The 26,537-nt window shown below is 57.2% G+C and overlaps 3 protein-coding genes across 14 annotated transcripts in view; all 3 read left to right on the forward strand.

Annotated features, from left to right (window-relative positions):
* The window catches only part of PRPF8 (pre-mRNA processing factor 8), a 32,757-nt gene extending 24,966 nt beyond the window's left edge, over positions 1-7,791 (forward strand). The window contains exons 33-43 of the mRNA XM_004604980.2: positions 680-917; positions 1,015-1,143; positions 2,544-2,657; positions 2,740-2,913; positions 3,201-3,394; positions 4,216-4,455; positions 4,551-4,692; positions 6,516-6,656; positions 6,788-6,927; positions 7,030-7,232; positions 7,450-7,791. Of these exons, the coding sequence (XP_004605037.1) occupies positions 680-917; positions 1,015-1,143; positions 2,544-2,657; positions 2,740-2,913; positions 3,201-3,394; positions 4,216-4,455; positions 4,551-4,692; positions 6,516-6,656; positions 6,788-6,927; positions 7,030-7,232; positions 7,450-7,604 (1,870 nt within the window). The 3' untranslated portion in view covers positions 7,605-7,791. The remainder of the gene's footprint in view (positions 1-679; positions 918-1,014; positions 1,144-2,543; positions 2,658-2,739; positions 2,914-3,200; positions 3,395-4,215; positions 4,456-4,550; positions 4,693-6,515; positions 6,657-6,787; positions 6,928-7,029; positions 7,233-7,449) is intronic.
* A 579-nt stretch (positions 7,792-8,370) lies between these two features.
* On the forward strand, positions 8,371-12,777 carry RILP (Rab interacting lysosomal protein). 11 transcript variants are annotated; one of them, XM_004605266.2, is made up of 9 exons: positions 8,372-8,650; positions 8,724-8,817; positions 8,903-9,009; positions 9,098-9,283; positions 9,854-10,002; positions 10,823-10,945; positions 11,862-11,942; positions 12,156-12,242; positions 12,274-12,777. In XM_004605266.2, the coding sequence occupies exons 1-9, from the start codon at positions 8,408-8,410 to the stop codon at positions 12,542-12,544; spliced, it is 1,341 nt and encodes a 446-aa protein (XP_004605323.2). In that variant the 5' UTR covers positions 8,372-8,407; the 3' UTR covers positions 12,545-12,777. The 11 variants fall into 11 exon arrangements, 9 of the variants coding, with proteins under 9 accessions (XP_054987592.1, XP_054987595.1, XP_004605323.2 ...); XR_008629246.1 differs by lacking the exon at positions 12,274-12,777 and having other exon boundaries at positions 8,371-8,650; positions 11,680-11,942; positions 12,156-12,223; XR_008629247.1 differs by lacking the exon at positions 12,274-12,777 and having other exon boundaries at positions 8,373-8,650; positions 11,731-11,942; positions 12,156-12,223.
* Positions 12,778-13,152: 375 nt separating this feature from the next.
* On the forward strand, positions 13,153-23,437 carry SCARF1 (scavenger receptor class F member 1). 2 transcript variants are annotated; one of them, XM_055131514.1, is made up of 11 exons: positions 13,153-13,315; positions 13,591-13,652; positions 13,860-13,961; positions 14,624-15,149; positions 16,568-16,786; positions 17,024-17,152; positions 17,871-17,974; positions 18,426-18,546; positions 19,932-20,053; positions 20,131-20,277; positions 22,186-23,437. In XM_055131514.1, the coding sequence occupies exons 1-11, from the start codon at positions 13,218-13,220 to the stop codon at positions 23,052-23,054; spliced, it is 2,499 nt and encodes an 832-aa protein (XP_054987489.1). In that variant the 5' UTR covers positions 13,153-13,217; the 3' UTR covers positions 23,055-23,437. The 2 variants fall into 2 exon arrangements, with proteins under 2 accessions (XP_054987489.1, XP_054987490.1); XM_055131515.1 differs by lacking the exon at positions 17,024-17,152.
* The last annotated feature ends 3,100 nt before the right edge of the window (positions 23,438-26,537 follow it).

Consider the following 26,537-nt stretch of genomic DNA (forward strand, 5'->3'; position numbering starts at 1 on the left):
TTGTTATGGTGCTCAGAGATATGGGGTGCTGGGAACTGATCCCCGGTCGGCCGCATACAGAGCAAGCCCCTTACCCACTGTACTGTCTCTCTGGCCCCTAATTGTCTATTTTTTGTGCGGAGCTACGCCAGGAGCTGTTCGACTCCCTCCCAGCTGTGCTTAGGATACTTTGGATGCTGGGAGTTAATTCTGAGTCTCCCACTTGAAAATGTGCGGCAGCCCATTGAGCTCCTGAAATAATCTTTCTTTCTCTGCCAAGCTATGGTCTGCCTGATTTTTAAGTTGTTAACGTAATCTTGATTTTTCTTGTCTTTTTTTTTGGCGGGGGGGCGGGTGTAGTGGGGCATTGGGCCACACACAGCTGTGTTCAAGGTTTCCTCTTGGCTTTATGCTCTGGGGCCATATGGTGCCAGGGATCAAATCTGGGTTGGGTGCATGTGAGGCAAGCACTTTAGCCTCTATATGATTTCTCTAGAACACCCCCTCCCCATTTGTTTTGTGTTTTTTGGGGGGGAGTGGCACACCCTGTCTTTGCACTCAGGAATGACTCCTGGCAGTGCTGAGGGGACCTTTTGGGATGCTGGGGGTTGAACCTTGGTTGGCCATGTGCAAGACAAGTGCTTTACCCACTATACGATTTCTCTGGCCCCTTATATTTCTTGTCTCTTGGCCCCCACAGTGCCTATGGAAACTGGTTCCCAGGCAGCAAGCCTCTCATCCAGCAGGCCATGGCCAAGATCATGAAGGCAAACCCTGCCTTGTATGTGTTACGTGAGCGGATCCGCAAGGGGCTGCAGCTCTACTCATCTGAGCCCACCGAGCCTTACCTGTCCTCGCAGAACTACGGTGAACTCTTCTCCAACCAGATCATCTGGTTTGTGGACGACACCAATGTCTACAGAGTTACTATCCATAAGGTGAGGGTGTGGGGGAGTAAGCGGGTAAATAGGATTACATCTCTGAGGGCAGGATGGTCACGCCCAGGCCATGCTGACTAACGTGATCTTTCTTTAGACCTTTGAAGGGAACTTGACTACCAAACCCATCAATGGGGCCATTTTCATCTTCAATCCACGCACGGGGCAGCTGTTCCTCAAGATAATCCACACATCGGTGTGGGCTGGACAGAAGCGTTTGGGGCAGGTGAGTAGGGAAAGAGACCGTGGAAACTAGTAACCTCCTATTTTTTAGAGCATGGGTATATTGTTTTTTTGTTTGTTTACCTGGGCCAGCAGTGTTTGGGCCTTCGGGCTACACCCAACAGTGTTTGGGAAGCTCTGTGATGCTGGGTCCTGACCCCTAAGCCTTGTGGTGCTGGGTACTGACCCAAAGCCCTGTGATGCTGGGTATTGACCCCTAAGCCCTGCAGTGCTGGGTATTTATGCCTTTGTGTGACTACATTTAGGGAACCTGAGCACAGGCTTGTTTTGGTAACATTTTAGTTGCTTTGGGGTCATAACTGGTAGTGCTCAGGGGCTTCTCCTGGCTCTGTGCTTGGTGGCACTGGCCAGAGGCTCCGCATACCAGGCAAACACTCCTGCTTTGAGCTGTCTCCTCAGCCCTCTTAGTTCTCTTGATCAGGCTACTAAACATCGTCTTTCTGCAGGCAATAGACATTCTTAGGGTGTCACTCTGACCGTGTCTCTCCTTCAGCCTAGGCACATTTCCTCAGCTTTTTAGATTAGACAGTCTCTGGCTGGGTGGGACCAGTCCAGCCGCCTTCTCTTCCTTCACAGCAGGTTTCTTTTGAGGTCAGGTCAGGATTCCAGAGCTTGAAACCTTAATGCTCATCTCCACCTCAGTGAATTTCCTCATAGAGCTTTCTCCAGAGTGAGTGTCCTTTTTGCCCTCTCTCAGTAGTGCCAGTGATTGAGCCCAGAACCTCACCCATGCAAAGCAGGTGCCCTGCTCTGAGCCATATCTCAGGCCCTTTTTTGCAGGGGAGGAAGAGGATGTTGTTGGGGGTAGGGAGTGTTGGCCCATAGGCATGGTGCTCAGGGGACCATATGGGGATGCCACAGCTGCAGGCAAGGTCATGCCTTAAATTTCTGTGCCATCTCGCTTGCCTCTGACCCCCCCGGTTCTTTTCTTGTGATCTTTAATTTTTTTAATTCAGTGTATGTGGTATATAATTGTAGAGACGGCTGTTAGTATTGTATGAGCTCCTCCTATTGGGACAAGGCCATTTGACACCATTTCTCAACTAGTGAAGTAGCATAACATTCAGTAAGGGTAGTCCATAGAAGCACTGGAAGCCGGAGCAATAATGCAGAGTGTAGGGTGCTTGCCTTTCACACAGCCAGGCCGGGCTCAATTATCAGCATCCCGTATGGTCCCCTGATCACCACCAGGTGTGGCAAAAAAAAAATAAAAATAAACACAACAGAACATCTACAATAAGAAAAAACAAAATGTTCAAACAAGCACTGCACACAAGTGGCAAATGGCAGAGACGCACTTGGACTGGAGCAGGATTGGCTCCTCTGTCTGAGTTGATGCGCCTGCGTGGATGCTCATTTCTCTCCCTCTTGCTTGCCCTGTAGCTAGCGAAGTGGAAGACAGCCGAGGAGGTAGCTGCTCTGATCCGCTCCCTGCCCGTGGAGGAGCAGCCCAAGCAGATCATCGTCACCAGGAAGGGCATGCTGGACCCGCTGGAGGTGAGGCTGAGCCCAGGGTCGGGGCGGGCCATGCTGAGACCTGCAGGAGCCCTTGCTCATCACTCGCCTAATCTTGTCTCAGGTGCACTTGCTGGACTTCCCCAATATCGTGATCAAAGGGTCAGAACTCCAGCTCCCCTTCCAAGCTTGTCTCAAGGTGGAAAAGTTTGGGGACCTCATCCTGAAAGCCACGGAGCCCCAGATGGTTCTCTTCAATCTCTACGATGACTGGCTAAAGACCATTTCCTCGTACACGGTACGAAACTGTCATGGGAAGAGGGTCACTCGGAAGTGTGGGCTTGGGGACCTGAGTGGACCCTGCACCATAGCATTTCCCACGAGGGGCCCTCTGCTTCGCTTCAGCCTTTAGAGGGGACAGCAGTGCTAGTCTCTGCACATCAGCTTGTCTCTCGGGGAAGGCGGCTGCAACACCCTCGGAGTCAGAAACAGTCCTTGGGCTCCCTGAAGGGTGAACAGACTGTCTCAGAGAATGGGAACACTCAGGTTCCAACCTAACCCCCATGCTCCTGTGTCTCTCCCCAGGCTTTCTCCCGCCTCATCCTGATCCTTCGTGCCCTGCATGTGAACAATGACCGGGCCAAGGTGATCCTGAAGCCAGATAAGACGACCATCACAGAGCCACACCACATCTGGCCCACTCTCACTGACGAGGAGTGGATCAAGGTGGAGGTGCAGCTAAAGGACCTTATCTTGGCTGACTATGGCAAGAAAAACAAGTGAGTGGTAGGACGGATAGACAGAAGTTGCCAAAAGAGCAAAAGGGGCAGGAGTGATAGTGCAGTGAATTTAGCGCTGGCCTTGTATGCAGGCAACCCGGGTTTGATCCCCTGCATCCCATATGGTCCCCTGGGTCCACCAGGAGTAATCCCTGAGTGCAGAACCAGGAGTAAACCCTGAGCACTTCTGGGTGTGTCCCTGCCTGTGTGCCACCGTCTCCTCCCCCCGCCCTGGGCCTTACTGAATGAAACTAAGGGCAGAGCTACTTCTGCTCTGCCCTTGGTTTCACAAAGTTGCACATGGTTGGTCCATGTTCAATCTCTAGCATCCTACGTGATCCCCTGACCATAGCTAGAGGTGATTCCTGAGTGCAGAGCCAGGGGTCAACCCTGAACACCACTAGGTGTGACCCCAAAACAAAACTGAACAGAAAAGAAGTTTCAGTATCTGGAGTCCAGATACCCCTGCTAATCGTACACATACCTATCCTCCCCTTCCTCCCTGTCATTGTCACAAGAAACACCTGCAGAGCTGCCAGTGTCCCCTCAGTGTTGCTGGTACCAGCTGTGATGAAGAGCAGTATTCTGGGGGAGTGCAGAGGCCAGGCTGATCTGGGCGCTGCTGTGGGGAGCAGTGGGAGGGGTCGGGTCTCCTGAAGGCTTCTCTGCTTTTCACTTCCCTCACGCATGTCTCTAGAGGGTTGTCTGAGGCATGAGTATAGGCTTACCTGTCTCACCAAGTTTCACACTTGGTCCTGAGGCTTAATGACTGAGGAGGAGGGATCCTTTGGGATGACACCTACTGTCCACTATTCCCACAGTGTGAATGTAGCGTCACTGACACAGTCAGAAATCCGGGACATCATCCTGGGCATGGAGATCTCGGCGCCGTCACAGCAGCGGCAGCAGATTGCTGAGATTGAGAAACAGACCAAGGAGCAGTCACAGCTGACAGCGACGCAGACGCGCACTGTCAACAAGCATGGAGACGAGATCATCACCTCCACCACCAGCAACTATGAGACCCAGACTTTCTCCTCTAAGACTGAGTGGAGGGTCAGGTACGGGCAGGGCCACAGCAGAGCCATGGAGGGTGCTTCGGAGGTCCTTGAGATACTGCACTAGAGAAGTACTGACCTTCCCCACCTGTTTTCAGGGCCATCTCCGCTGCCAATCTGCACCTGCGGACCAATCACATCTACGTCTCGTCTGATGACATCAAGGAGACTGGCTACACTTACATCCTCCCCAAGAACGTGCTTAAGAAGTTCATCTGCATATCTGACCTTCGGGCCCAAGTGAGTCATGTGCTCGGCCAGGCCACAGTGCAAATGGCCAGGGTTGTTTTGGGTTTATTTCGTTCTGGGGGGTGGACCCCACTCCTACCTCCACTTGGGGTTGCATCTGGTGGTGCTCAAGGGACTATGTGGTGGGGGATTGAATCTGGGCCTTCTGCATGCAGTGCATGTCCTCGGGCCTGTTAAGTCACCTCTCCAGCCATGTGTGCCCAAAGCTCATCTGAGAGTTCCTGGAGCTTGGGATGCTGGTTGCAAGCTGCATGGATAAAGGCAGATACAAATTTTGCCAACACAATGAGGTTTGGCATCAAACATTATCAAGCTGTGGCAATTAAGAAAATGATTTGGGGGTCCAGGGTGATGCTCTCCTTGGCACAGAGCTGGGTGTAATGCACACCCCACTTAACCCCTGCCAACATTGCTGTGGCCCAAAAATGAAAGAACAGTGAATGGTGTCTTACACATCTAGCAGTTACTGGAAGGGAGTGGCAGATAGTTGGAAACAGGTTTGTTAATATGTAATTAAAAAGGGTTTAAGGGTCAGAGAGATGGAGGCTGAGATGTGTGCTTTGTATGCAGGAGACCCAGGTTTAATCCCCAGTATCATGTTACATCATTGTTACCCGCTTTTCCCTCCCCAGTCGACCCCCTCTCCCTACCCCATCCCAGAGAGAGACACACACACACACACACACACACACACACTGTCACTGAGGCAGGATTACCCCTGAGTACTTCCAGGTATGTACAAAACCCAAAAACAACAAAAACTTGGGGCATAGAAGATAGAACAGTGAGTCAAGGCATTTGTTCATGGCTGACCCCAATTTGATCCCCAGCTCCACATATGGTCCCTTGAGCCCCTCCAGGAGTGAGCAGTGAGCCAGGAATAAGTCTGAGCACTGCCAGGTATGCTCGCTCCCCCCCAAAAAAAAATTGAAAGATAATTTTTTTAAAATTTGAGAGTCAGAGAGATGGTACAGAGCAGTAGGGTGCTTTTCCTTTTTTTTTTTTTTTTTTTTTCTTTTTAAAGGGTGTTTGTCTTGCACATGGCTGAACCAGAGTTTGATCCCTGCCATCATACCAGGGTCTCTTGAGCACTGCTGGATATGAACCCAACCCCGCCCCCTAATTAATTTTTAAAAACTTTAACAGAAAATATTTACACAACTTGGGACTTAAGGAGAAAGGGTTAGGGGTGCATGCTTGTCAGGCACAGGGATCTAGGTTCAATTCCAAGCACATCATGGGAGAGCCCTGAGCACTGCCAGGTGTGGCTCTGGCGTCCCCTGCTCTGCTCAGGAGACCTCCCCAGGGAAAAGTTTTAGCATAACTCATATAATGGATTAGCATCTAGAAATAAGAAATTCATGGATACTGAATTTAAAATAACTGTTGGGGGCTGGGGAGATGTCTCAAAGGGCTGAAATATGTGCTTTGCAAGTGGGTATGATCCCTCCAAAACAAAACTGTAGATAATGGCAAAAACTATCAAGGTAGGGATTGGGATGTCACTCACGTAGTAGGGCATATACCGAAGGCATGCTCAGCTGTCATGTGATCCCTGGCACCTTATGGCACAACCAGGAGTAATGGCACTGGTAGCCCCAAGCTCTGCTGGCCTGACCATCACTGAGAGTCATCATCCCCCTCCATAATACGAAGGTAATTTAGAAAAGGACGGAGGGGTGATACAGCAGGTGCTTGCTTACCTTGCACACACCCAACTGGGTCCGATTCCCAGCACCCCATATGCTCCCCTGAGCCCTGTCAGGAATGATCCCTGAGCACAGCCAGGATGGCCTTGACCCTCTTCTCTTCAGATTGCAGGATACCTGTATGGGGTGAGTCCGCCGGATAACCCTCAGGTGAAGGAGATCCGCTGCATTGTGATGGTGCCGCAGTGGGGCACTCACCAGACTGTGCACCTGCCTGGCCAGCTGCCCCAGCATGAGTACCTCAAGGTCAGTGGTGGGGGAGGTGGCAGGCTCTGTTCTCAGGGCGTGGGGGCGTTAGACACCGTACTCGGCAGTGTGGGATTGTGTCTGTAGAGGGCTGCCGGCCAACTAGCTTGTCATCTGCTCTTTGCCTATAGGAGATGGAACCACTGGGTTGGATCCACACTCAGCCCAATGAGTCCCCTCAGCTTTCACCCCAGGATGTCACCACCCACGCTAAAATCATGGCTGACAATCCATCTTGGGATGGCGAGAAGACCATTATTATCACCTGCAGGTAGGCTGGCTCCCTTGGGAGGAAGTATTGGGGGCCAGGACAGGCTTTCAGACAAGGCCCAAAAGGGTGGTCTGAGCTTGGACTGCCCTTCTTCCTCTCCAGCTTCACCCCGGGCTCCTGCACGCTGACCGCCTACAAGCTGACCCCCAGTGGCTATGAGTGGGGCCGCCAGAACACAGACAAGGGCAACAACCCCAAGGGCTACCTGCCCTCCCATTATGAGAGGGTCCAGATGCTGCTCTCAGACCGCTTCCTCGGCTTCTTCATGGTCCCTGCTCAGTCCTCGTGGAACTACAACTTTATGGGTAAGTGCAGGAGCACCGGAAGTGGGGATGGGGCCAGGGATATGGCTCAGTGGCAGCTCACATACCCTAGAGAAGGAGGGTGGGAGCATAGGAGTCAGGCTAGGGTTAAGCCCTCACCTGAACCTTCATGCTTAGGTCTGACCTGGTTTGGATCCCAGGGCCCAGGCAGGGTGAGTCATGGAGCCTCATTAACTCTGGCTTTTTCTTCCGCCTCAAGGTGTCCGGCATGATCCTAACATGAAGTATGAACTGCAGCTGGCAAACCCCAAGGAGTTCTACCACGAGGTGCACAGGCCCTCCCACTTCCTCAACTTTGCACTCCTGCAGGAGGGCGAGGTCTACTCTGCAGACCGGGAGGACTTGTATGCCTAGACGATGCCTCACTGCCCCCTACCACAGAACCCCCAAAGGCTGGGGCCTTTGGCCCCCACAGACAAGCTGGTGACATTCAGCAGCTTGGCCTCTTTCCCCCTCTATTTTGTGCTTACTGTGTTGTATTGATCTCCTGGTGTCTTGTAACCCTGAACGAAGTATAATAATAAATTTTGTATAAATAGGAGTGCTTGAGGTTTTTTTTTTCCCCCCAGAAGTGCAAATTTCAGGGATGAGTTTATATGTGAGGCTTATTCTCAGCCTTGAAGATGCAGGAAGACTTCCCTGTCCAGGGGCTGCAGGGCTGAGCTGCAGACCGGCTTTGGTTAATTTCCCTTTAAACATTTCTTGGAGCCTTTGGCAAGTTTTGAGCCTTGCAGTACCTGGAGCAGGTTTTCTGGAGCTGCAGTGCCAGGCTTTGTGGTCTGCCTGGTAGGGGACAGGCACCAGGACTGGACAGCAGCCTGCTGTCCACTCACCTTTTGCCTGGTGTGCTTGGCAGTCACTGTGTGACGGTAACTCCAGACACGGGGGCGGAGCCTGAACTGGGCACCCTGTGGGGAGGCTTGAAAATAACCTCTAGGAGGGCCTGGCCCACAGTCCCACTTCCTGTGACCTTGGGGGCTAGTCGGCCCAGGGCGTGGGGCCCTTGGTCCTTGCCCAGGCCCTGCTTTCCCTTGTTTGCTCCTCCCCTGCCTGCCACCCCGCCCTCTAGCTGCCCCGATCTGCTTCCTGGGCCTGGGCTGCTGGGTTCTTTCCTGTCCCGCGTGGGGGTGGGGAGCCGTCGCGGGCCTTGTGGGGACATGGAGCCCAGGCCGGAGGCCCCGGTCGCCCAGGGCTGGGGGCCTCAGGGGGCGGCGGCGGCGGCGGGGCGGGGGTCGGGGACGGCCGCGGAGCTCGTGTACCACCTCGCGGGGGCCCTGGGCACCGAGCTGCAGGAGCTGGCGCGCCGCTGCGGGCCCGAGGCGGCCGCGGGGCTGGTGCCGCTCGTGGTGCGGGCTCTGGAGCTCCTGGAAAAGGCTGCCGTGGGGCCGAGCCCGGACTCGGTGAGTGGCGCCCCCGGGCCGCGCGGCTTCTGGGAGCCGAGAGCCCCGACCCCTGACCGCCCCGCGTCCCCAGCTGCAGGTGTCGGCGCAGCAGGCCGAGCTGGAGCTGCGGCGGCTGCGGGAGGAGAACGAGCAGCTCCGCGCCGAGCTGCGCGCCGGGCCCCAGGGTGAGAGTGCGGGCCCGGGCCGCGCGGGGGGCGGGGGCGGCGCGGGGACCGCCTCCCTGCTCTCCTAAGATCGCCCCTCCCCCAGAGGAGCGCGCTCTGCTGCGGAGACTCAAGGAGGTGACGGACCGGCAGCGGGACGAGCTGCGAGCGCACAGCCGGGACCTGCTGCAGCGCAGCCAGGAGACCGAGGCCGTGAGGGCGGGGCTGCGCGAGCCGGCGGCGGGGCGGGGCTTCCCGGGGCCCGCGGCGCCCCGCCCACCCGCTTCCGCTCCGCCCCCAGCTGCAGGAGCAGCTCCAGCGCCTCCTGCTGGTGAACGCGGAGCTGCGGCACAAACTGGCGGTCGTAGAGACCCAGCTGCGCTCGGCACGTGACCGCGAGAGGGAGCGGCAGCCCGTCCCGGAGCCCGCGCCGGAGTCGGGGCGGGAGTCTGCGGGTGCGGGACCCGCGGGGTCTCCTGACGCGCCGGTGAGTGCCTGGTGAGGGACCCAGAGTTTGATGCACTGCTTAACTGGCTCTCCAGTAAATTTGGAAGGGGCCTCCAGCCCCTCTCTGCCCCAATCTCAGCCCGGGAACTGGTGGGGTGTCTGTTGCAGGGCCCTTGCCCAGTCACTTCCTCTAACCCTGCTGTGGTGGCCTGCGGGCGGGGAGATCTAACTGGGGTGACACCCTGTGTGTATGTTTTTTTGGGGGGAGGATGGGAATGGAGGGACACACCTAATGATGCTGAGTCTACTCTTTGCTCGATGCAGGTCACTCTGGCATAGTACAGCAGGTAGTTTGACCCGGGTTCCATCCCAGCATCCCATACGGTCCCCTGAGAACATTCATGAATGATTCTTGAAAGCAGAGCCAGAAATAACCCCTGAGCATGGCCGGTGTGACCCAGAAAACAATTAAGGGGAAAAGAGAAGTCACTTAGTGCTTAGAGGACCACGATGCTGCGGATAGACCTGAACCACTGCAGGCAAAGCAGAAGCTGTGCTGAGCCATCTCCCTCATGGAGAGGACCCTATGACCATGCTTGTCCTTGCGCAGGTGGATGCTTCCCAGAAACCAGGCTCCTCTTCCAAGGCAGAGCCATGCGCCGGCTTCAGTCGAGAAGAGGTTGAACAGATACTCAAGGAGCGGAATGAACTCAAAGCCAACGTTTTCCTGCTGAAGGAGGAATTGGCCTATTTCCAACGGTGAATACCCCAGCTGGGCTCCACTCACACCAGCTCTGGGGCCCCAGGGTCCCTCCTCCTTCTTTGCTTCACTCATGTATGGGCAGTGACATGTACCAGGCCCTGGGAATACATGCATCATATAGCCCCTGGCCCCTGGGGTTTCATCCAGATCAGGGACTGGGGCCATGGAGCAGTACCATGCAGGGTTCTCAGTGGTGCCAATAAAGAAGTGTTCCTGGGCTACAGAGAGCTCAATGGGCTGAACACAGACTTTACATGCAGGAGGCCCAGGTTCCATCCCGGCACCTCCTGGTCCCTGATATATCATTGGGAGCAACCTCAAGGCACAGAGCTGGGAATGGCCTTCGAGCACTGCCAAGTGTGGCCCCAAAACCAAAGAAGTGTTCCTAGGAAGGCTGATAGCTGAGCAAGATCTGAGGGAACGTTAGTATTTAAGAGAGAGAGAGAGTTGGATGGATGTGCTGGAGTGATAGTACAGGATAGGGTGCTTGCCTTGCACGCAGCCAACCCTAGTTCAACTCCCGGCATCCCATATGGACTCCTGAGCACCAGTAGGAGTGATTTCTGATTGCAGAGCCAGCAGGAACCCCTGAGCACCGCCTGGTGTGGCCCAAAAACAAACAAAAAAGGAGGGCACCAGAGAGATAGAAGAGAGTATAAAGTAATAGAACACGACCTATCTGTGATTAATCCTGATCACCACTGGGTGTGGCCTCCAAAGCAAAAGCAAAAACGAGAGGGAGACAACTCATAGATGTACTTGAGGTGAGACCTCCTATTGACAGCCCCTGCTCCCTCCTTTCCCCCTCTTCTGCAGGGAGCTGCTCACAGATGCCCGGGTTCCTGGGCTTCTGCTGGAAGCCATGAAGGTGGCTGTCAGGAAGCAGCGGAAGAAGATCAAGGCCAAGATGTTGGGAACCCCAGAGGAAATGGAGAGCAGGTCAGTCCTGGGTTCCAGTTCCCATGGGTCCACCTGCCTTCCTCCTGCTGAACCCACTAACCTGGCCTGGTCCTCCTGAACTCAGCCTCAACACCTATTGAGTGTGCTGACCCCTTTTTCCTCCTGGACCTTCCTGGTCATCTGCTGAATCATTTCAAGCCTGTCACCCCGGGACCTATTCATCTAGCCTACTCACACACTGAGACTGTCTCCTAACCTTGCCACTTCTGGAGCCTGCAAAGCCATCCCGGTCACCCCCAGGACTGTGCAGAGCCTGCCACTCTGGCCTGCCCCTCCTGCAGGGAAGCCTGTTTTGGTTTGATTCAACTTTCTATTCTGTCTCTTTTTTGTTTTGTTTTGTTTTTTGGGTTTTTTTGTTTGTTTGTTTTTGCTTTTTGGGTCACACCCGCCAATGCTCAGGGGCTATTCCTGGCTCTGCACTCAGGAATTACTCCTGGCGGTGCTCAGGGAACCATATGGGATGCAAGGCAAATGCCCTCCCCGCTGTACTATCGCTCCAGCCCTCTATCCGTCTTGAATCACGTCTTGGCTTACTGATGTGGGCTGGTCACCTTCTGAGCTTGCTGTCCTGAGCCTGGCACCCTTCTTTCTGGGTTCCACTGCCCCCCCACTGGCTATGCTTGTATGCAGATGCTGTTTCTCTATGCTCATTTTCCCGTTCCCCATCTTGGCTGGATCTGTGTTTTCTGCAACTGTGCTGCACCTTTGCCAAGGCCTATGTTGGGCCTGACACCAAAGCCTCAAGACATCCTTCCTATGCCCAGCTTCATCTTCTCTCCAGTCTGGGGGCCGCTTAGTCAGCCTGCCCTCCTGTGCCGGTCCCTGGGGCTGTACCGAAGCCGGAGCCCCGCTGTCCTTTGATGAATGGCTCCCACATCTCCTCTCTCTGCCTCAGCGATGATGAAGATGACTCATGGCTCCTGATCTCCAACGATAAGGAAGATCCCCCAGCCCCCGAGTCCAGAATCCAGAATTTGTATGTTGGGGGAGGAGACAGTGAGGTGGTGGGGTGCGGGAGGGGCTGCACTGGTTCTTCCCCTCTCTTTCCTGCCCTTTCTGCTCCCTGATACCTGGGTCCCTGCTCACGTCGCCCTTTCTGCTGGAATGTCCCCTTCCCGCCGCTTCTACCCTCGGCCCCGTGCTCCACGGCTCGGGCCACAGGCTCAGACTCTCGTGGCTGTCCCTGCAGCTTCGGCCTATGGTATCGTGGCACGGCAGAGGCCCCGGAGGCTGAGACCAGCAGCAAAGCCGCCTGCACTCAAGGGGCAGAAGAGGAGGCCACACAGCCACCCGCTCTGGCACCTGTGGGCAGCCCCGCAACCCCCAACTCCTGATCGGCCTTGTAACGGTTTCCGTGAACATTTGAGGGGGCTGGGGGTCTCAGCTGCCCCCAAGGCCAGACACTGGAACCTGGCCACGGATGGATGTGTGATCTCAAATGAGGACAGAGCTCTGTTTTTTTGTTTGTTTGTTTGTTTTGGGGTCACACCCAGCGATGCTCAGGGGTTACTCCTGGCTCTGCACTCAGGAATTACTCCCGGCAGTGCCTGGGGGACCATATGGGGTGCCGAGGATTGAACCCAGGTCGGCCGCGTGCAAGGCAAACACAGGGCTTTGTTTTAACCGCACACTTACCCTAGACTGGGCCATGGAAGGCAGGACAGGAGGGAAGCGACCTGCCTTCCCACGCCTCGGGCCCAGCCCCCAGTGCAGATGAAAGCTCTTCCTCTCTCTTCCCCGTGGAACTGAGAACCATCACCTGCCACTCTTCAGCCAATGGTCTGAGCTATCCTAATAAAGCCCGTGAAACCCAGAAACAGCTCTGCGTCTGTCTGTCCGCCTCCTCCAGCCATAGGGCGCCGGTGTCCTGAGTACTGCCTCGGTTGGTTGTCACTGAGTCCTCCTGGCTCCAGCCTCCCTTTGGGAACATGACCTGCTGGGAAGCCAGGGCTCCCCTGTGTCCCCTGCCCCCCTCCCCCCAGCTCTCTGCCTGTTCCCGTTACCCTGGAACGGCTTCACTCTTCCTGGCCCTCCAGACCCAGGCCAGCCCCGCTAGCCCCCAGTCCGGCCTGGCCATGGGCCTTCGTTTCCTTTCAATTCTGCAGTGTCCGCCCGCCCTCTCAGGGAGGTGCCTCATGGCAGCCCGCCCCTCCGGCCTGGTTTCCTCAGGAAAAGCCTTGGAAGGAAGCAGGGAGGGGGTTGTGGGCAGTGGGGGCCAGACCAGCCTGGCCCTCCCGCTGCTCGGGCCGCCATGGCACCGGGGCTGCTGTCGCTGCTGCTGCTCCTGGCCGAGGGTGCCCCGGGGTCCGAGCTGGACCCCACAGGGCAGCACGTCTGCAGGGCCAGTAGGTGGGTCTGGAGGGAGCGTGGTGGGGGTGGAGTGACTAAACTGGTGATGAGGTGCTGGGGGGGAGAGAGGGTGTGGGGGTTCCGCTAGAGGGACAGGCTGAGGGCAGTGGGGAGGTCCAATGGTGGGAAACCAGAGAAGGGCTTGGGGACCCGGGCTTTGACCTGGGCTAAGGCAGTCTGAGAGGGGCGAGGCAGCTGCCCTGATACCAGCCCCGGACCGTGAGACGGAGCGGCTGAGCCAGGCTGCCCTCACTTGACCCCACACTGCCCCACAGCCCCTCGGCCGAGCTCCAGTGCTGCCCAGGCTGGCAGCAGAAAGATCAAGAATGCAGCATCCGTGAGTAGCTGGGACAGACCCCCTCGGGGACGGGAAGGCCGCGTCTGGACCCCTTCCTTCCTAGCCTCTTGGGGCCCCTTTCCTCTCCCTCCTGCGACAACCCCGCCCCTCCACCAGAGGCAACTGGGAGCCGGGGGGGGGGGGGGGGGGCAGAGTGTCTCCTGGGAGCACTCCCGAATCCTTCCAACCTGGGTGGGGGGTTTCCAGCCATCTGCGAGGGGCTCGACGCCTGCCGGGATGAGGAAGTGTGCGTGAAGCCAGGCCTCTGTCGGTGCAAGCCCGGATTCTTCGGGGCCCGCTGCGACTCCCGTGAGTGAGTCCTGCGTCTGCAGGAGGGTGAAGGGGACGGGACTGGGGGAGGGGGGCACTCCCAAGCCGCCGGGGGCAGTGTCCGTGTTCAGGTCCAGGGGCAGGAAGTGACGCATTCCTAGATGTCCTGAGTCATCTGTGAAGTGACCTGCGCCACAAAGCCCCACCCACAGGCTCGGGGCTCTTCACCTTCCTTTCCAACTTCTCAGGAAAGATGGGGGGGGCACTCCTCAAAATTACAAAACGGACAATTCTCCATCATCCTCTTCCAGTGAAGAAGGCCCAGGGTGGGGGACTGTCTGCTCTCTTTAGAAGAAAGGGGGGAGGGGTGGGAGAGGGCTGATGGACGGATGGCCAGAGGTTGGACACCCGGAGTCAGGGTAGAGAGGAAATGTCCCCCAGTGCTGGCTGTTGGGGTCCCTCCAGCCTTTGAGAGAGACTGGGGCTTTTAAGGCGGGGGGGGGGGGGGGGGGGGCGGGGCTGGGGTCACTGCTCAGGCTTTGTCTGGGGCAGGAAGTAAGCTGGGCCCCAGGGGGAGAGGGTCTGTCCCTGGCTCTTGGAGGGCGGGCCGGCCCCCCTGTTTCTCGTGTAAACGACGGGGGACCCCCTCCATTCCTTCTCCTCACTCCGCCCGCACCCCTTCTTCCCCCGCCCTACCGCAGGCTGCCCGGGCCAGTACTGGGGCCCCGACTGCCGTGAGATCTGCACCTGCCACCCGCACGGCCAGTGCGAGCCGGACACCGGCGTGTGCCACTGCCAAGCCGACCGCTGGGGCGAGCGCTGCGAATTCCCGTGCCCCTGCGGCCCGCACGGGCGCTGCGACCCCGCGACGGGCACGTGCCGCTGCGAGCCCGGCTGGTGGTCGCCCACGTGCCGCCGTCCGTGCCAGTGCAACCTGGCGGCGGCGCGCTGCGACCCGGCCAGCGGCGCGTGCGTGTGCGAGCCGGGCTGGTGGGGCCGCCGCTGCAGCTTCCGCTGCGCCTGCCACGGCTCGCCGTGCGCGCAGGACTCGGGCCGCTGCGCCTGCCGGCCGGGCTGGTGGGGCCCCGAGTGCCGGCAGCAGTGCGAGTGCGTGCGCGGCCGCTGCAGCGCCGCCACCGGCCAGTGCAGCTGCCCCGCCGGCTTCCGCGGCGCCCGCTGCGAGCTGCCCTGCCCGCCCGGCACCTACGGGCCGCAGTGCCGCGAGAGGTGAGCCGCGGGGCGGCCCGGAGAGCGCGGGGCGGCCCGGAGAGCGCGGAGGGGCTGGGCTGGGGCGCGCGGGGAGGGGCGCGGCGCTTTCCACCAAGATACAGTGGCGCGGGCCCACGGGGTGTGTCTGGAGGGGTGTGCGCAAGACGCTGGGTGCCCCCAAGATCAGGCTTCATCTGTTCTGCCACTCTTTCGTCTCATCCCCGTTAAACAAACACTGACAGGGGCTGGAGCAATAGCACAGCGGGTAGGGCGTTTGCCTTGCACGCGGCCGACCCAGGTTTGATTCCCAGCATCCCATATGGTCCCCTGAGCACCGCCAGGAATAATTCCTGAGTGCAGAGCCAGGAGTAACCCCTGTGCAACGCCAGGTGTGACCCAAAAAGCCACAAACAAACAAACAAAAACAAACACTGACAGCCTTGGGTCGGGAGATGATAGTACGGAGGTTAAGGTGTGAGCCTTGCCTGCTGCATGCCCCACTCTCGTCCCTGGCATCACAGGGTCCCCCAGGAACCACTGGGTGCAGTCCTGGGACCCTCAACACTGCAGGGAAGACCCCAGCTCTGCATCCTCGGGCCCACCGTTGAACCAGGAGCTCCAGACCTTCTGAGCACCTCCTGGGAGATCCCTAGCACCCTACCTCCAGTATTCACGGGCCAAAAGAGAAACTGATAAAGAATTCTATTCTGTGGGCCAGAGAGATAGTCCAGGCGTTCAGGCACTTGCCTTGAACACTGCCAATCCTGGTTCCAACCTTGGCACTTCATCTGGACCCCGAGTACTGTCAGGAGCAATCCCTGAGCACAGAGCCAGGAGAAAGCCCTGAGCATCACTGGGTGTCAGTTACATCCCAGTAAAACTGGAAAAATTGTTTTGTTTGGGGGTCATACCTGGCAGTGCTCAGGAGTTACTCCTGGATATGCATTCAGGAAACTCTCCTGGTGAGACCATATGGGATGCCGGGAGCCAAACCTGGGTCAGTTGCGTGCAAGGCAAGCGTCCTACCTTCTGTACTATCATTCCCACCAGAAATGTTTCATTTTTGTACATTTCAGTGTTAGGGAGTAGGAGGTAAAAACTACCGAGTCTCCAAAGTGCCAGATGTCAGGGACCACTGCGGTGGGTGGGAGAGAGGGAGGGGGGAGGGGCAGAGGAGCAGTCTGGACTGCCATTTGGTTGCTGTGACCAGGCTGCCGGCTCCTGGTGTGGCCTTGGACCCCCAGGAGGGAGGGTGGGACTTTCTAGAAGGGAAAGGCTGGAATCCTTGCAGAACCTGCAGATAACAGGTGAGAGCAGTGGCAGAGGAAACTGAGGCTCTGAGCGGGTCTCGCTGCTCTCCAGCGCCCCCTGGATGCCCGGGTGGGCACTTCAGCCCTCCGCTCCCAGGTGCCCAGGAACCACTTCTTCTCTTCCAGCTGTGGCCACTGCAGGCCCAAGGAAGCCTGCTCTGCAGACACAGGCAGCTGTCCGTCCTGCGAGCCAGGCTGGAACGGGACCCAGTGCCACCAGCCCTGCCCAGCTGGTACCTTTGGTGAGAGCTGCCGGCATCAGTGCCCCCACTGCCGGCTTGGGGAGGCCTGTCAGCCTGACTCTGGCCACTGCCAGCACTGTGACCCTGGCTGGCTGGGGCCCAGGTGAGGGACTGGCCTGCTTGGGGGCGGGGCGCACCTTCTTCAGGACCTTCCCTCCTTTCCTCTGGGTCCCTCGTCTGTCTCCAGGGCTGCTGTGAGAGGTTTCTGTCAGCAGCCCCACCCCACCCCACTTCCTGCCCTTTGCCTCCTCTGGGGACCCAAGTCAGGGCCCTGTTCGCAGCCCAACTTCACTGGGGGTCGATGGTGGGGCTCCTCTCTGCTCACCTCGCCTTCCCTCAGGTGTGAGGACCCCTGCCCAGCTGGCACCTTTGGGGAGGCCTGTAACTCCCCCTGCCCCCCCTGTGTCCAAGGGGCCTGTGACGCGGTGACTGGGGAGTGTATCTGCAGCGCTGGCTACTGGGGACCCAGGTGAGGGCGGCCAGAAGGGACACCAGGGCCTTGTCAGGCCTTGGTGCGGACTTCCCTTCCTGGCTTCTTCATCTCCCTCAAACCCACCCAGGGGCCCCCTAAGGACTGATACCTCCTTTTCTGGGGCCTTCTAAAGAGGGTCTGAGTGATGCTGGACTAAACTGACCATGCCCCTCACTAGTGGGGAGAGTGACCTGGGGTGTGCGCCAGACCCCACACTTGTCTCCCAGGGGCCTCCAGCTGTAGAACGGAGATGCTGTGTCTCCCAGGTGGGGCGACACCCCTGGCACACGGGACAGTGTTGTGAGAGGGGAGAAGTGGAGGCTGAGGGGAGGCTGGGCTGGCCCTGCTCAGGCCTCTGGACCCCGAGGGTGTTCCCCAGACGCCCTCAGGTGGCCCTGGGCATCTTGCTGTTCTCACAGTTGTGCTGGGTGGGCAAGGGATGTGCACAATGAGAGGTGGGCCTTGTACCAAATTGTATTTTAAGAGCCCGGGGTCCCGGATATTGGAAACTTCTAGAAAACCAGCTTTGGGGCTGAGAGGTTCTCCCAATGCTGTCAGGGCCATAGTCTGTGGCTTGGAGCAGCAGGACTGTGCTAGGGCAGCACCCGGGAAGCCGGCCCAGCGGGGGATCGGGCGCAGTGCCCAGAAAGCTCCCTGCCCCCCACCCCTGTCCCTTCTCACCAGCCTCTGCCTGTCTCTCCCTGCCATCCCATAGCTGCAACACCTCGTGTCCATCTGGCTTCCATGGCAACAACTGCTCTGTGCCCTGCGAGTGTCCAGAGGGGCCCTGCCACCCTGTCTCTGGGGCCTGCCAGCTGGGTAAGGGAGAAGGAGGGTGTGGGATGCGGAAACCAGGGTACCTTGGCAGGGACTGCAGGGGCCCAGCTCTGGTGAGGGAGGCAGACGCCCTGTCAAAGACATTCTCTGAATGAATGCCTGAAACTGACTGGGATGTTTTAGAGCCCCAAGGATGCAGCCAAGCCCAGGCTCCCTGAGACACACAGCAGAGTCCAGGACATGAGAGGGTGGGGTTGACCTTGGGTTGAGTCCGGGCCCAGAACTGGGGACAGGAGTTTGTAGCACCGACCAGGAACCATTGGGAGGGAACAGGGCAGCAGGAGGTCTGCCTGGAGGAAGGGGACTTCAGACTGGGCAGAGTGGGGAGGGACCCTTGGGTGGAACATTCTGGGCAGAAGCAACTCAGAGCTAGGCTGGAGCTGTCAGTGTGTGCCGTGGGGGAGGCTCCGACTCTGCCCCTTTCTGCCCCCAGGCTCTCGCAGTCAGGATGCCGTCCTCATCGTGGGCATCCTGGTGCCGCTGCTGCTGCTGCTCCTGGGCATCGCCTGCTGTGCCTGCTGCTGCTGGGCGGCCCGCTTGGCCCCCAAGGACAGGTGAGCACCAGCCTGGCCCTCCTGGCCCATGTGGAAGGAAGTCAGGTGGCATCTGGCAGGGGCAGGGGGCAACCTGGCCTTGCGCACACTAGGGCCGAGGGAAAGGAAGTGGTTGGCAGTGGTCTGACTCGGCAGTCGCCAGGGCAGCCACCTGCCTTCCGGAAGCTTCCTGGGAAGCCATAAAGGGGCATGAGCAGGAGGACCCCAGGACCAGGCTGGCAGAAAGGTGGGGCAGAAAGAAAAGACTGCCATGGCCTTCTTCTGCCCATCCTGCGCACTCTGCTTTGGTGATGCACCCGGTCGGGAGGACAGTCACAGACGGCCACTGTGGGAGGGGAGGAGGAGGCCAGGCCCTGAACAGCTCAGGGTGCCGTGCAAGTGCGAGCAGTGGTGGAGCAGGCAAGGGGGGTGTTTTGTTTTGCGTGGATTTTCTTTTTTGAGCTTACTCCAGACTGCTCAGGGATCACTCCTGGTGGGGCTCGGGAAACCATCTGTGGTCTCAGGGATGAACCTGGGTAGCTGCATTCAAGGCGGACAGCTTACCGATATACTGTCTTTCTTGCCCACTAGAAATTCGGAGTAGGGAGCTAAAAAGAATTTCTCTTTCTTTCTTTCTTTCTTTCTTTCTTTCTTTCTTTCTTTCTTTCTTTCTTTCTTTCTTTCTTTCTTTCTTTCTTTCCTTCCTTGTTTTGCTTTTTGGTTCACACCTGGCAATGCTCAGGGGTTACTCCTGGCTCTGCACTCAGGAATTACTCCTGGTGGTGCTCAGGGGACCATATGGGATGCCAGGGATTGAACCCGAGTCAGCTGCATGTAAAGCAAACACCCTACCTGCTGTACTATCACTCTGGCCCCAAAATTTCTTTTCCTTTTTCTTCATTTTGCTTGTTGGAACTACACCCGCTCACAGATGAGCTGCCCTGGGCTGCCCCCTAGAGCCTGGGATGGGGAAATACCCTTGAAATGAGCATTTGTGCACAGACCATCAGTGGAAAGGGTTGAGTTGAGCTGTTATTCCCTGCTGTGGCAGAGTGGGAGGGTGGGGGGCAGGGAGTGGGTAGAGGAGCCTCTTGAGCTCATGGTGCTGGATACTTGACAGTGATAGCACTCAGCGGCACCTGAGGGGTCTGTGCCAGTGTCCAGGCCCATGCTGGGTTCTAAAAACAGCTCTGCTAGACAGAAGATATCCCCATTTTACAGATGAGGAGACTGAGGCCCATAGAGACACTGTGTGAGCCAATTACTGCCCCAGGTGTGGTGGATTTGATTTACCTTTCAGTTGTGGGCCCAGGCACTGTGTCACCATCTCCTTTATCCTAATGCTGGGCCAGAAAGGTCCTGTCTCCCCAGAGGCCTCTGCACTGACCATCTTTCTCCACCTTCAGGCCAGTGAGAGATGGAGCTGCCGTGTCCAGGATGAAGCTGCAGGTGTGGGGAGCACTGAGCAGCCTGGGCTCAGCGCTCCCCTGTGGGTCCCTCAGCAGCCACAAGCTTCCCTGGGTGACAGGTAAGTGAGCGCAGGGAGTGCTGGGTGGAGTGGCCAAGGCCTCCCGGGGCTCTGTGGCTGACCTGGACTCCCGACAGTCTCACACCACGACCCGGAGATCCCCTTCAACCACAGCTTCATCGAGCAGCCATCCACGGGCTGGGCCTCCGACGACTCCTTCTCTTCGGACCCCGAGTCTGGAGAGGAAGACGAGGGCCCAACCTACTGCGTGCCCCCCGCAGAAGGTAGTTAACCACCCCGCCCCCCCAGCTCCTCCCCCAAGCAGCAGCCCTGCCCGCCACAACCTTCTCTTGTGTGTGTGCGCGCGTATGTGCACGTACCAGGGCTTGAACCCAGAGCCTCAGGCGTGGGAGGCTCACGCTCTGCTGCGGAGCATGACCCTGGCCCCGCACTCTCCCCTCTGCCCCCTCAGCAAATGTGTGCCAGTATCTTTCTGTGCCGGTCACGCTTCCTGGCGAAGGGGCACGGAAGGGACAAGGTAGATCTGTGTCCTCCCCCATGGGCAAGAATTCCTCACTGAACCGCGCCGCAGGCTCCGCTGAGAGGCCCATCTTCCCAGCCTGCTGGGGTGACCGGGCACAGGAAAGGGGACTCAGTGCCAGTGAGGTTGGCTTCGAGTCCTGCAGGATCTACAGGCTCTGGCCAAGAGAGAGCGGTGGGGGGTGGCAGTAGCAGTTCAGGAGAGGAATAGAGTCACGCAGGCTCAGAGGTGTGAGAGGGGTCTGTGTGGTGGCATATGAGGCCAGAGAGATAGGTCAGGGCGCCAGACCCTTGCTGCATTCCAGCCCAGCTCCACATTGTCTCCTGAGCACTGTTGGGAGTGACCCCAAAACCAAATAAAGGGACAAAAGAGTTTGAACTTGGTTTGGGCCTGAGAGATGTGACATAGATTAAAGCACTTGCCTTGCATGCAGCTGATCCCATATTACCCCAGTACCACATGGTCCTCCAGGCACCGCACAGAACCAGTAGTGGCCTCTGGACACTGCTGGTTGTGACCCCCGGCTTCTGCAAAACAAACAAAATTGTTTGTTTGTGGAAGGGTGGAAGGAGGCGGGTCATTTTGTTTTGTTTTGTTTTTTACACCTGGTAATGCTCAGGGGCTCTGCACTCAGGAAATACTCCTGGTGGTGCTCGGGGGACCACATGCGATGCTAATGGTTGAGTATGAGTCGGCCATGTGCAAGGCAACCACCCTACCCACTGTCCTATCACTCCAGCCCCCGAGATGGGGTATTTGGGCAACACCCAGCAGTGCCCAGGGACTGTTCCTGGCTTTTTACTCAGAGATGATCCCTGGTGGTGCTTGGGGACTAGATGCAGAGCTGGGGATCAACCAGGGTGAACTGAAGCAGCACTTGCAAGGCATGTTCCTTCCCTCCTATGCTGTCTCTCCGGCCTCCAAAATAAAGAGTTAGAACTTGGTTAGAAAAGGCATTAGAAGGGCTGGAGCAATAGCACAGTGGGTAGGGCGTTTGCCTTGCATGCGGCCGACCTGGGTTCGATTCCCAGCATCCCATATAGTCCCCTGAGCACTGCCAGGGGTGATTCCTGAGTGCAGAGCCAGGAAGAAACCCCTGTGCATTGCTGGGTGTGACCCAAAAAGGAAAAAAAAAAAGAAAAGGCATTAGAGGGGCTGGAGGAATAGTACAATGGATAGGTGCAGTTGAGCACGGAGCCAGGAGTAACCCCTGAGCACTGCTGGGTGTGACCCAAAAACAAGAAAAGAAAAAGAAAAAGGCGAGGCTGGAGCAATAGCACAGTGGGTACGGCACTTGCCTTGCGTGTGGCCAACCAGGGTTCGATTCCCAGCATCCCATATGATCCCCCTGAGCACCGCCAGAAGTAATTCCTGAGTGTACAGCCAGGAGTAACCCCTGTGCATCGCTGGGTATCACCCAAAAAGGAAAAAAAAAAAAGAAAATGGCAATGACATTTGCTCAGAGGAAGAAGTGGCAGGGAGAAACGAGCACAGCGGAGTCACGCAAGCCTCCAGCGCCCTGTCCCAGCCGCCCTGCATCCCTGCTTTTCCTTGCCCCGTTTTTGGGACCTCCCAAAAGAGGCCGGGAGGGTATGAAGGATTTGAGGTGGCCAGTCCAGCTCTCACCGAACTCTTGCGTCTCCTCTGCCAGGAATAATGGTTCCTGTGGTACAAGCAGAGTCCCCAGAGTCCAGCCTGGCTGGGGGCCCCTTCCCTCCCCCCGAGGACGCCTCCACGCCTTTTGCCATCCCACGTACCTCCAGCCTGGCCCGAGCCAAGCGGCCGTCTGTCTCTTTTGCTGAAGGCACCAAGTTTGCTCCACAGAGTCACCGAAGCTCAGGGGAACTCTCCAGCCCACTCCGAAAGCCCAAGAGGCTCTCCCGGGGGGCCCAACAAGGTTCTGAAGAACAGGAGGCTGAGGAGGGCACAGCCCCAGAGCAAGCAGAAAGGGACGGCGAGGCACCTCCTGGCACTGCCAGCCCCCGGGACTCAGCCGCCGGCCGCCGCCGCCTCCCACTTGGTGGCCGGATGGTGGCAGAGCGTGTGGAAGCCATCGAGGGCAACGTCCAGGAGAGCTCAGGCTCAGTGACCACAATCTACATGCTGGCAGGGACTCCCCGGGGAGCAGAGGGCTCGGTACGGTCAGTCCTCCGCCGCTTTGGTAGTTTCCAGAAAGGGCAGACAGAGCCCAAGATCAGGAGCACCATCCCCAAGCCCCCCCGCCGGGCTCTGAGTCGGAACAAGGGTGGCCCTGGGCTGGCCTCTGTCTCTGACGGTCCGAGCCCGGGCTCAGCCTTCCTGAGTGAGGAGCTCCCTGGGGCTGTGGAACCTGCAGGAGCCAGAGCAGAGGAAGTGACCAGAGATCCGGGCGATGGCGTCAGGGGGTCCGGGAAGGAGCAGGAGCCAGCTCCCCAGGGCGGCCCCCTGGGACAGGAGGTGCAGGGGCTGGGTGGAGAAGAAGGGAAGGAGGAGCCCCAGTATGAAAACGTAGCGCCTGTCTGTGGGCCTCCAGACCCTTGAGGACTTTGACTCTGGGGAGTGAAAGACTGTGGACGGGCGTGCGTCCAAACTGGGTCAGACGGCGCCGCATGCTGGAGAAGATGCCAGGCGCAGGGAAGGTGTGCCAGAGACTGTCCTCTCCCAGGGAGAATCGGTGCTGGAGGCCAGTTGGCTGTGCACCCCACAGCGTTCTGGGGGTGTTCTGGAAGGCCTGGCAGAGACCCCGAGGGAGGGGGGTCAGGAAAGCAAGAGGCGGCTTCAGGGACTTTTCTTCTGTTTGCCCCCAAAGGGTATGCTTTCCTTCATCTGCAAAACATTTTCCTGAAATGGGAAATAACCTAAATGTTTGATGATAAAAAAAAAAAAGATGGGTTAAATAAATATTTCTTACGATGGGTTTCTAAGCAAGCCTAAAAATTATGTTGTCCAAGAACGTGACATGAGAGAATGTTCATGCTCTACTGTTCAGGGTAAAAAGTAAGTTTTTCCTTTTATACATTTCAGGCTTTTTTTTTTTTTTTTGCCTCGGGATACATGTTTGGAATTCTCTGCTCTGTGGCCCTTGGTGGAGCGCCTGCCTTGCAGGCATGCGGCCCCAGTACAATCCCAGGCACCACCCCACAAGCCTGGATCCCTGAGGACACAAAGTATGAGAGTGCTGCTTGCTGCAGCCGACTTCCGGCAGGCCAGCACCAAGTGTGTGCGGCCCCTGTCATTACAGTAATAACTGAAGGGCAGGGGAAGAGGGAAAGCAATTCCCTCCATGCACACACATTTCTCAGCTTTAGGCCATACCCAGCGGTGTTCAGAGGCTACTCCAGAGGCTGCCCCCATGCTCAGGGGTCAGTCCTGGTGGTGCTCAGGGGAGCACGCAGTGCTCGGGATCAAACTCAGACTTGCACACACAAGGCAAACAAAGTGCTCCAACCCTTTGAGCTTGCTCCCCATCAAAGAATTCTCCCTTTTTCTTGTATATTTTGTGATTTCTTCTTAAACTCTGTGATGTCTCTGTGTGTGTGTGTGTGTGTGTGTGTGTGTGTGTGCGCTAAGGGTTTAACCCAGGGACTCACATATGTAAAGCAGTGCTTTGCCACTGAGCCACATCTCCAGCCTACAGTTTATTTATTTATTTATTTATTTTTGAGGGGGGTGGATCACACCCAGCCATGCTCAGTGGTTGGGAGGTAAAGAGAAGAAAAACTTTGGTGCTGGGGATTTGAACAGATGCTGGCCACACTCAAGGCAAGTGCCTTAACCCCTGTGCTATCTCTGGCCCCTGCCTATAAACTTCCTTTCAAAGTATTTATTATTTTTATTCACTGTCACTGTCACGGTTATCTCGTTGCTCATCGATTTGTTCGAGCGGGCACCAGTAACGTCTCCATTGAGAGACTTATTGTTACTGTTTTTGGCATATCCAATACGCCACGGGTAGCTTACCAGGCTCTGCTTTGTGGGCGCGATACTCTCGTTTGCTTGCCGGCTCTCCGAGAGGGGCGGAGGAATCGAACATGGGTCGGCCGCGTGAAAGGAGACGCCCTACCGCTGTGCTATCGCTCCAGCCAACTAAAGTCAACCTGCAGCAAACTATAAAAAAATTATTTTTTATTAATATTATTTTTCTTTGAGATGACATTCCCAGCAGGACCCGCGGTATGGAATGGGCGTGTGTGGAGCAGCTAGGGAAGGGGCCTGCCTAGGAACTCACACACACACATACTGCGGGTCCCGTTGGGAGCCCATGGCGGGAAAGCAGAACCCCACCCCCACCTGCCATGTGATCAGAGCTCTTCAGTCCCCTTCCCCAACGCCCTGTTCTGGCCTGCAGGGAGGTCTCGGGGACCCCTGCCTGCCTGGCCTCCCCAGAAGGGTCTGAGGACTCATCCGTGGCACTGTGCTGTCTCCTGCCAGTCCAGGCCGTGAGGCCGCGACGGAGTGGGGGTGGGTGGCTGGGCTGCACACAGCGTGGGTTAGGCCAGGAGCAGGCACTGCTTCAGAAGCCTCAGACCTGGAGTGGCCCTCCTGGTGCCCACCAGCATGTAACAGTGGGGGTAAACCTCAGGGTGCCGAGCTGGGGGTACCCCCCATGACTAGGAACCAGAGGCGGTCATTCCCAGTTTCCAGAGGGGAAAACTGAGGCCTACGTACATTAGGTCAGCAGCAGAGCCCACCACTGTGTGCCAGGACTGGCTGCGATAGAGCCCCCAGGAAGTGGCCACAGGTGCGAGCCCTCTGGCTTCGCTCCTTTGCTCTCAGTGCAGGGGTGCAGGGTGGTGGTGCTGGAGGTGTGTGGTGCCCACGGCCCAGAGAAGGCCCAGAGCCACATTGGAGGGGCAGAGGCTGCACCCAGCTGCAGCGCCGCCCTGACCAGCTGGCTCCTGAGTCATGAGGTGACCCCGAATTCCCACTTGACTTGTCTTGGAAAAAGGCCCCTGAGGGCTGTGGCTTCCACCACGTGGGGGGTGGGATCTTCCCAGCTGGACATGGCCACCCGAGCTGGCCACTGTGTGCCCAAATGCCAGGCTGGAGAAGGTCAGGGTCGGGCTCCAGGCCCCGCAGATGCCGCTTCCTGGGTGCTCATACTTGCTTTTTCATTTTCCTCTTTTTTTCCTTTTTTAGTTTTCAAGTCAGAGTCAGCCTCATCAGTGCTCAGGCTCTACTCCAGCTCAGTGCTCAGGAGTCCTTCCTGGTGGTGCTAGGGGACCATGAAGGGCTGGGGATTAAGCCCAGGCTTCCTGCAGACAAGACATGTTAGAACTGGAGTGATACGGTCCCCTGAGCCCCACCAGGAGTGATCCATGAGCACAGAGTCAGGAGTAAGCCCTGAGCACTGCCTGGTATAGCACAAAAACAAGCACAGAAAAAAAAGGACATGAACATCTTCACAGCCCTCCCTTCTGTTTCCTTCTGTATCTGTATTATACACACTTTATTATATATTTCTGGAGCGATAGCACAGAGGTTAGGGCGTTTGCCTTGCACGCCGCCGACCTGGGTTCAATTCCTCCGTCCCTCTCAGAGAGCCTGGCAAGCTACCGAGAGTATCTCGCCCGCATGCCAGAGCCTGGCAAGTTACCCGTGGCGTATTCGATATGCCAAAAACAGTAATAAGAAGTCTCACAATGGAGACGTTACTGGTCCCCGCTCGAGCAAATCAATGAGCAACGGGATGACAGTGATACAGTGAAGATGACATTGTGTCTGATACTAATTTTCCTCCTAGATTTTCATACAGTTTGCCAATTTAGTGACAATTCCTTTCTTTTATTTTTTTTTAAACATTTCTCAAAAGAGGGGTTTGGTGGTGCTCAGGGATTTGTCCCCTCAGGAGGCTGCGGGATCATGCCAAGCAGTGCCAGGATGAAGCCCCCTGGCCTCCTGCAGGCAGAATCTGTGCCCAACCCTTTGAGCTATCTCTCCAGCCCCTAAACTGGATTTTTTATTTTATTTCTTTATTAAAAATTGTTTTGGGGGCTGGAGTGATAGTACAGCGGGTAGGGCGTT

Source organism: Sorex araneus, chromosome 3 (genome assembly GCF_027595985.1).
Source record: "Sorex araneus isolate mSorAra2 chromosome 3, mSorAra2.pri, whole genome shotgun sequence".
NCBI lineage: Eukaryota > Metazoa > Chordata > Mammalia > Eulipotyphla > Soricidae > Sorex > Sorex araneus.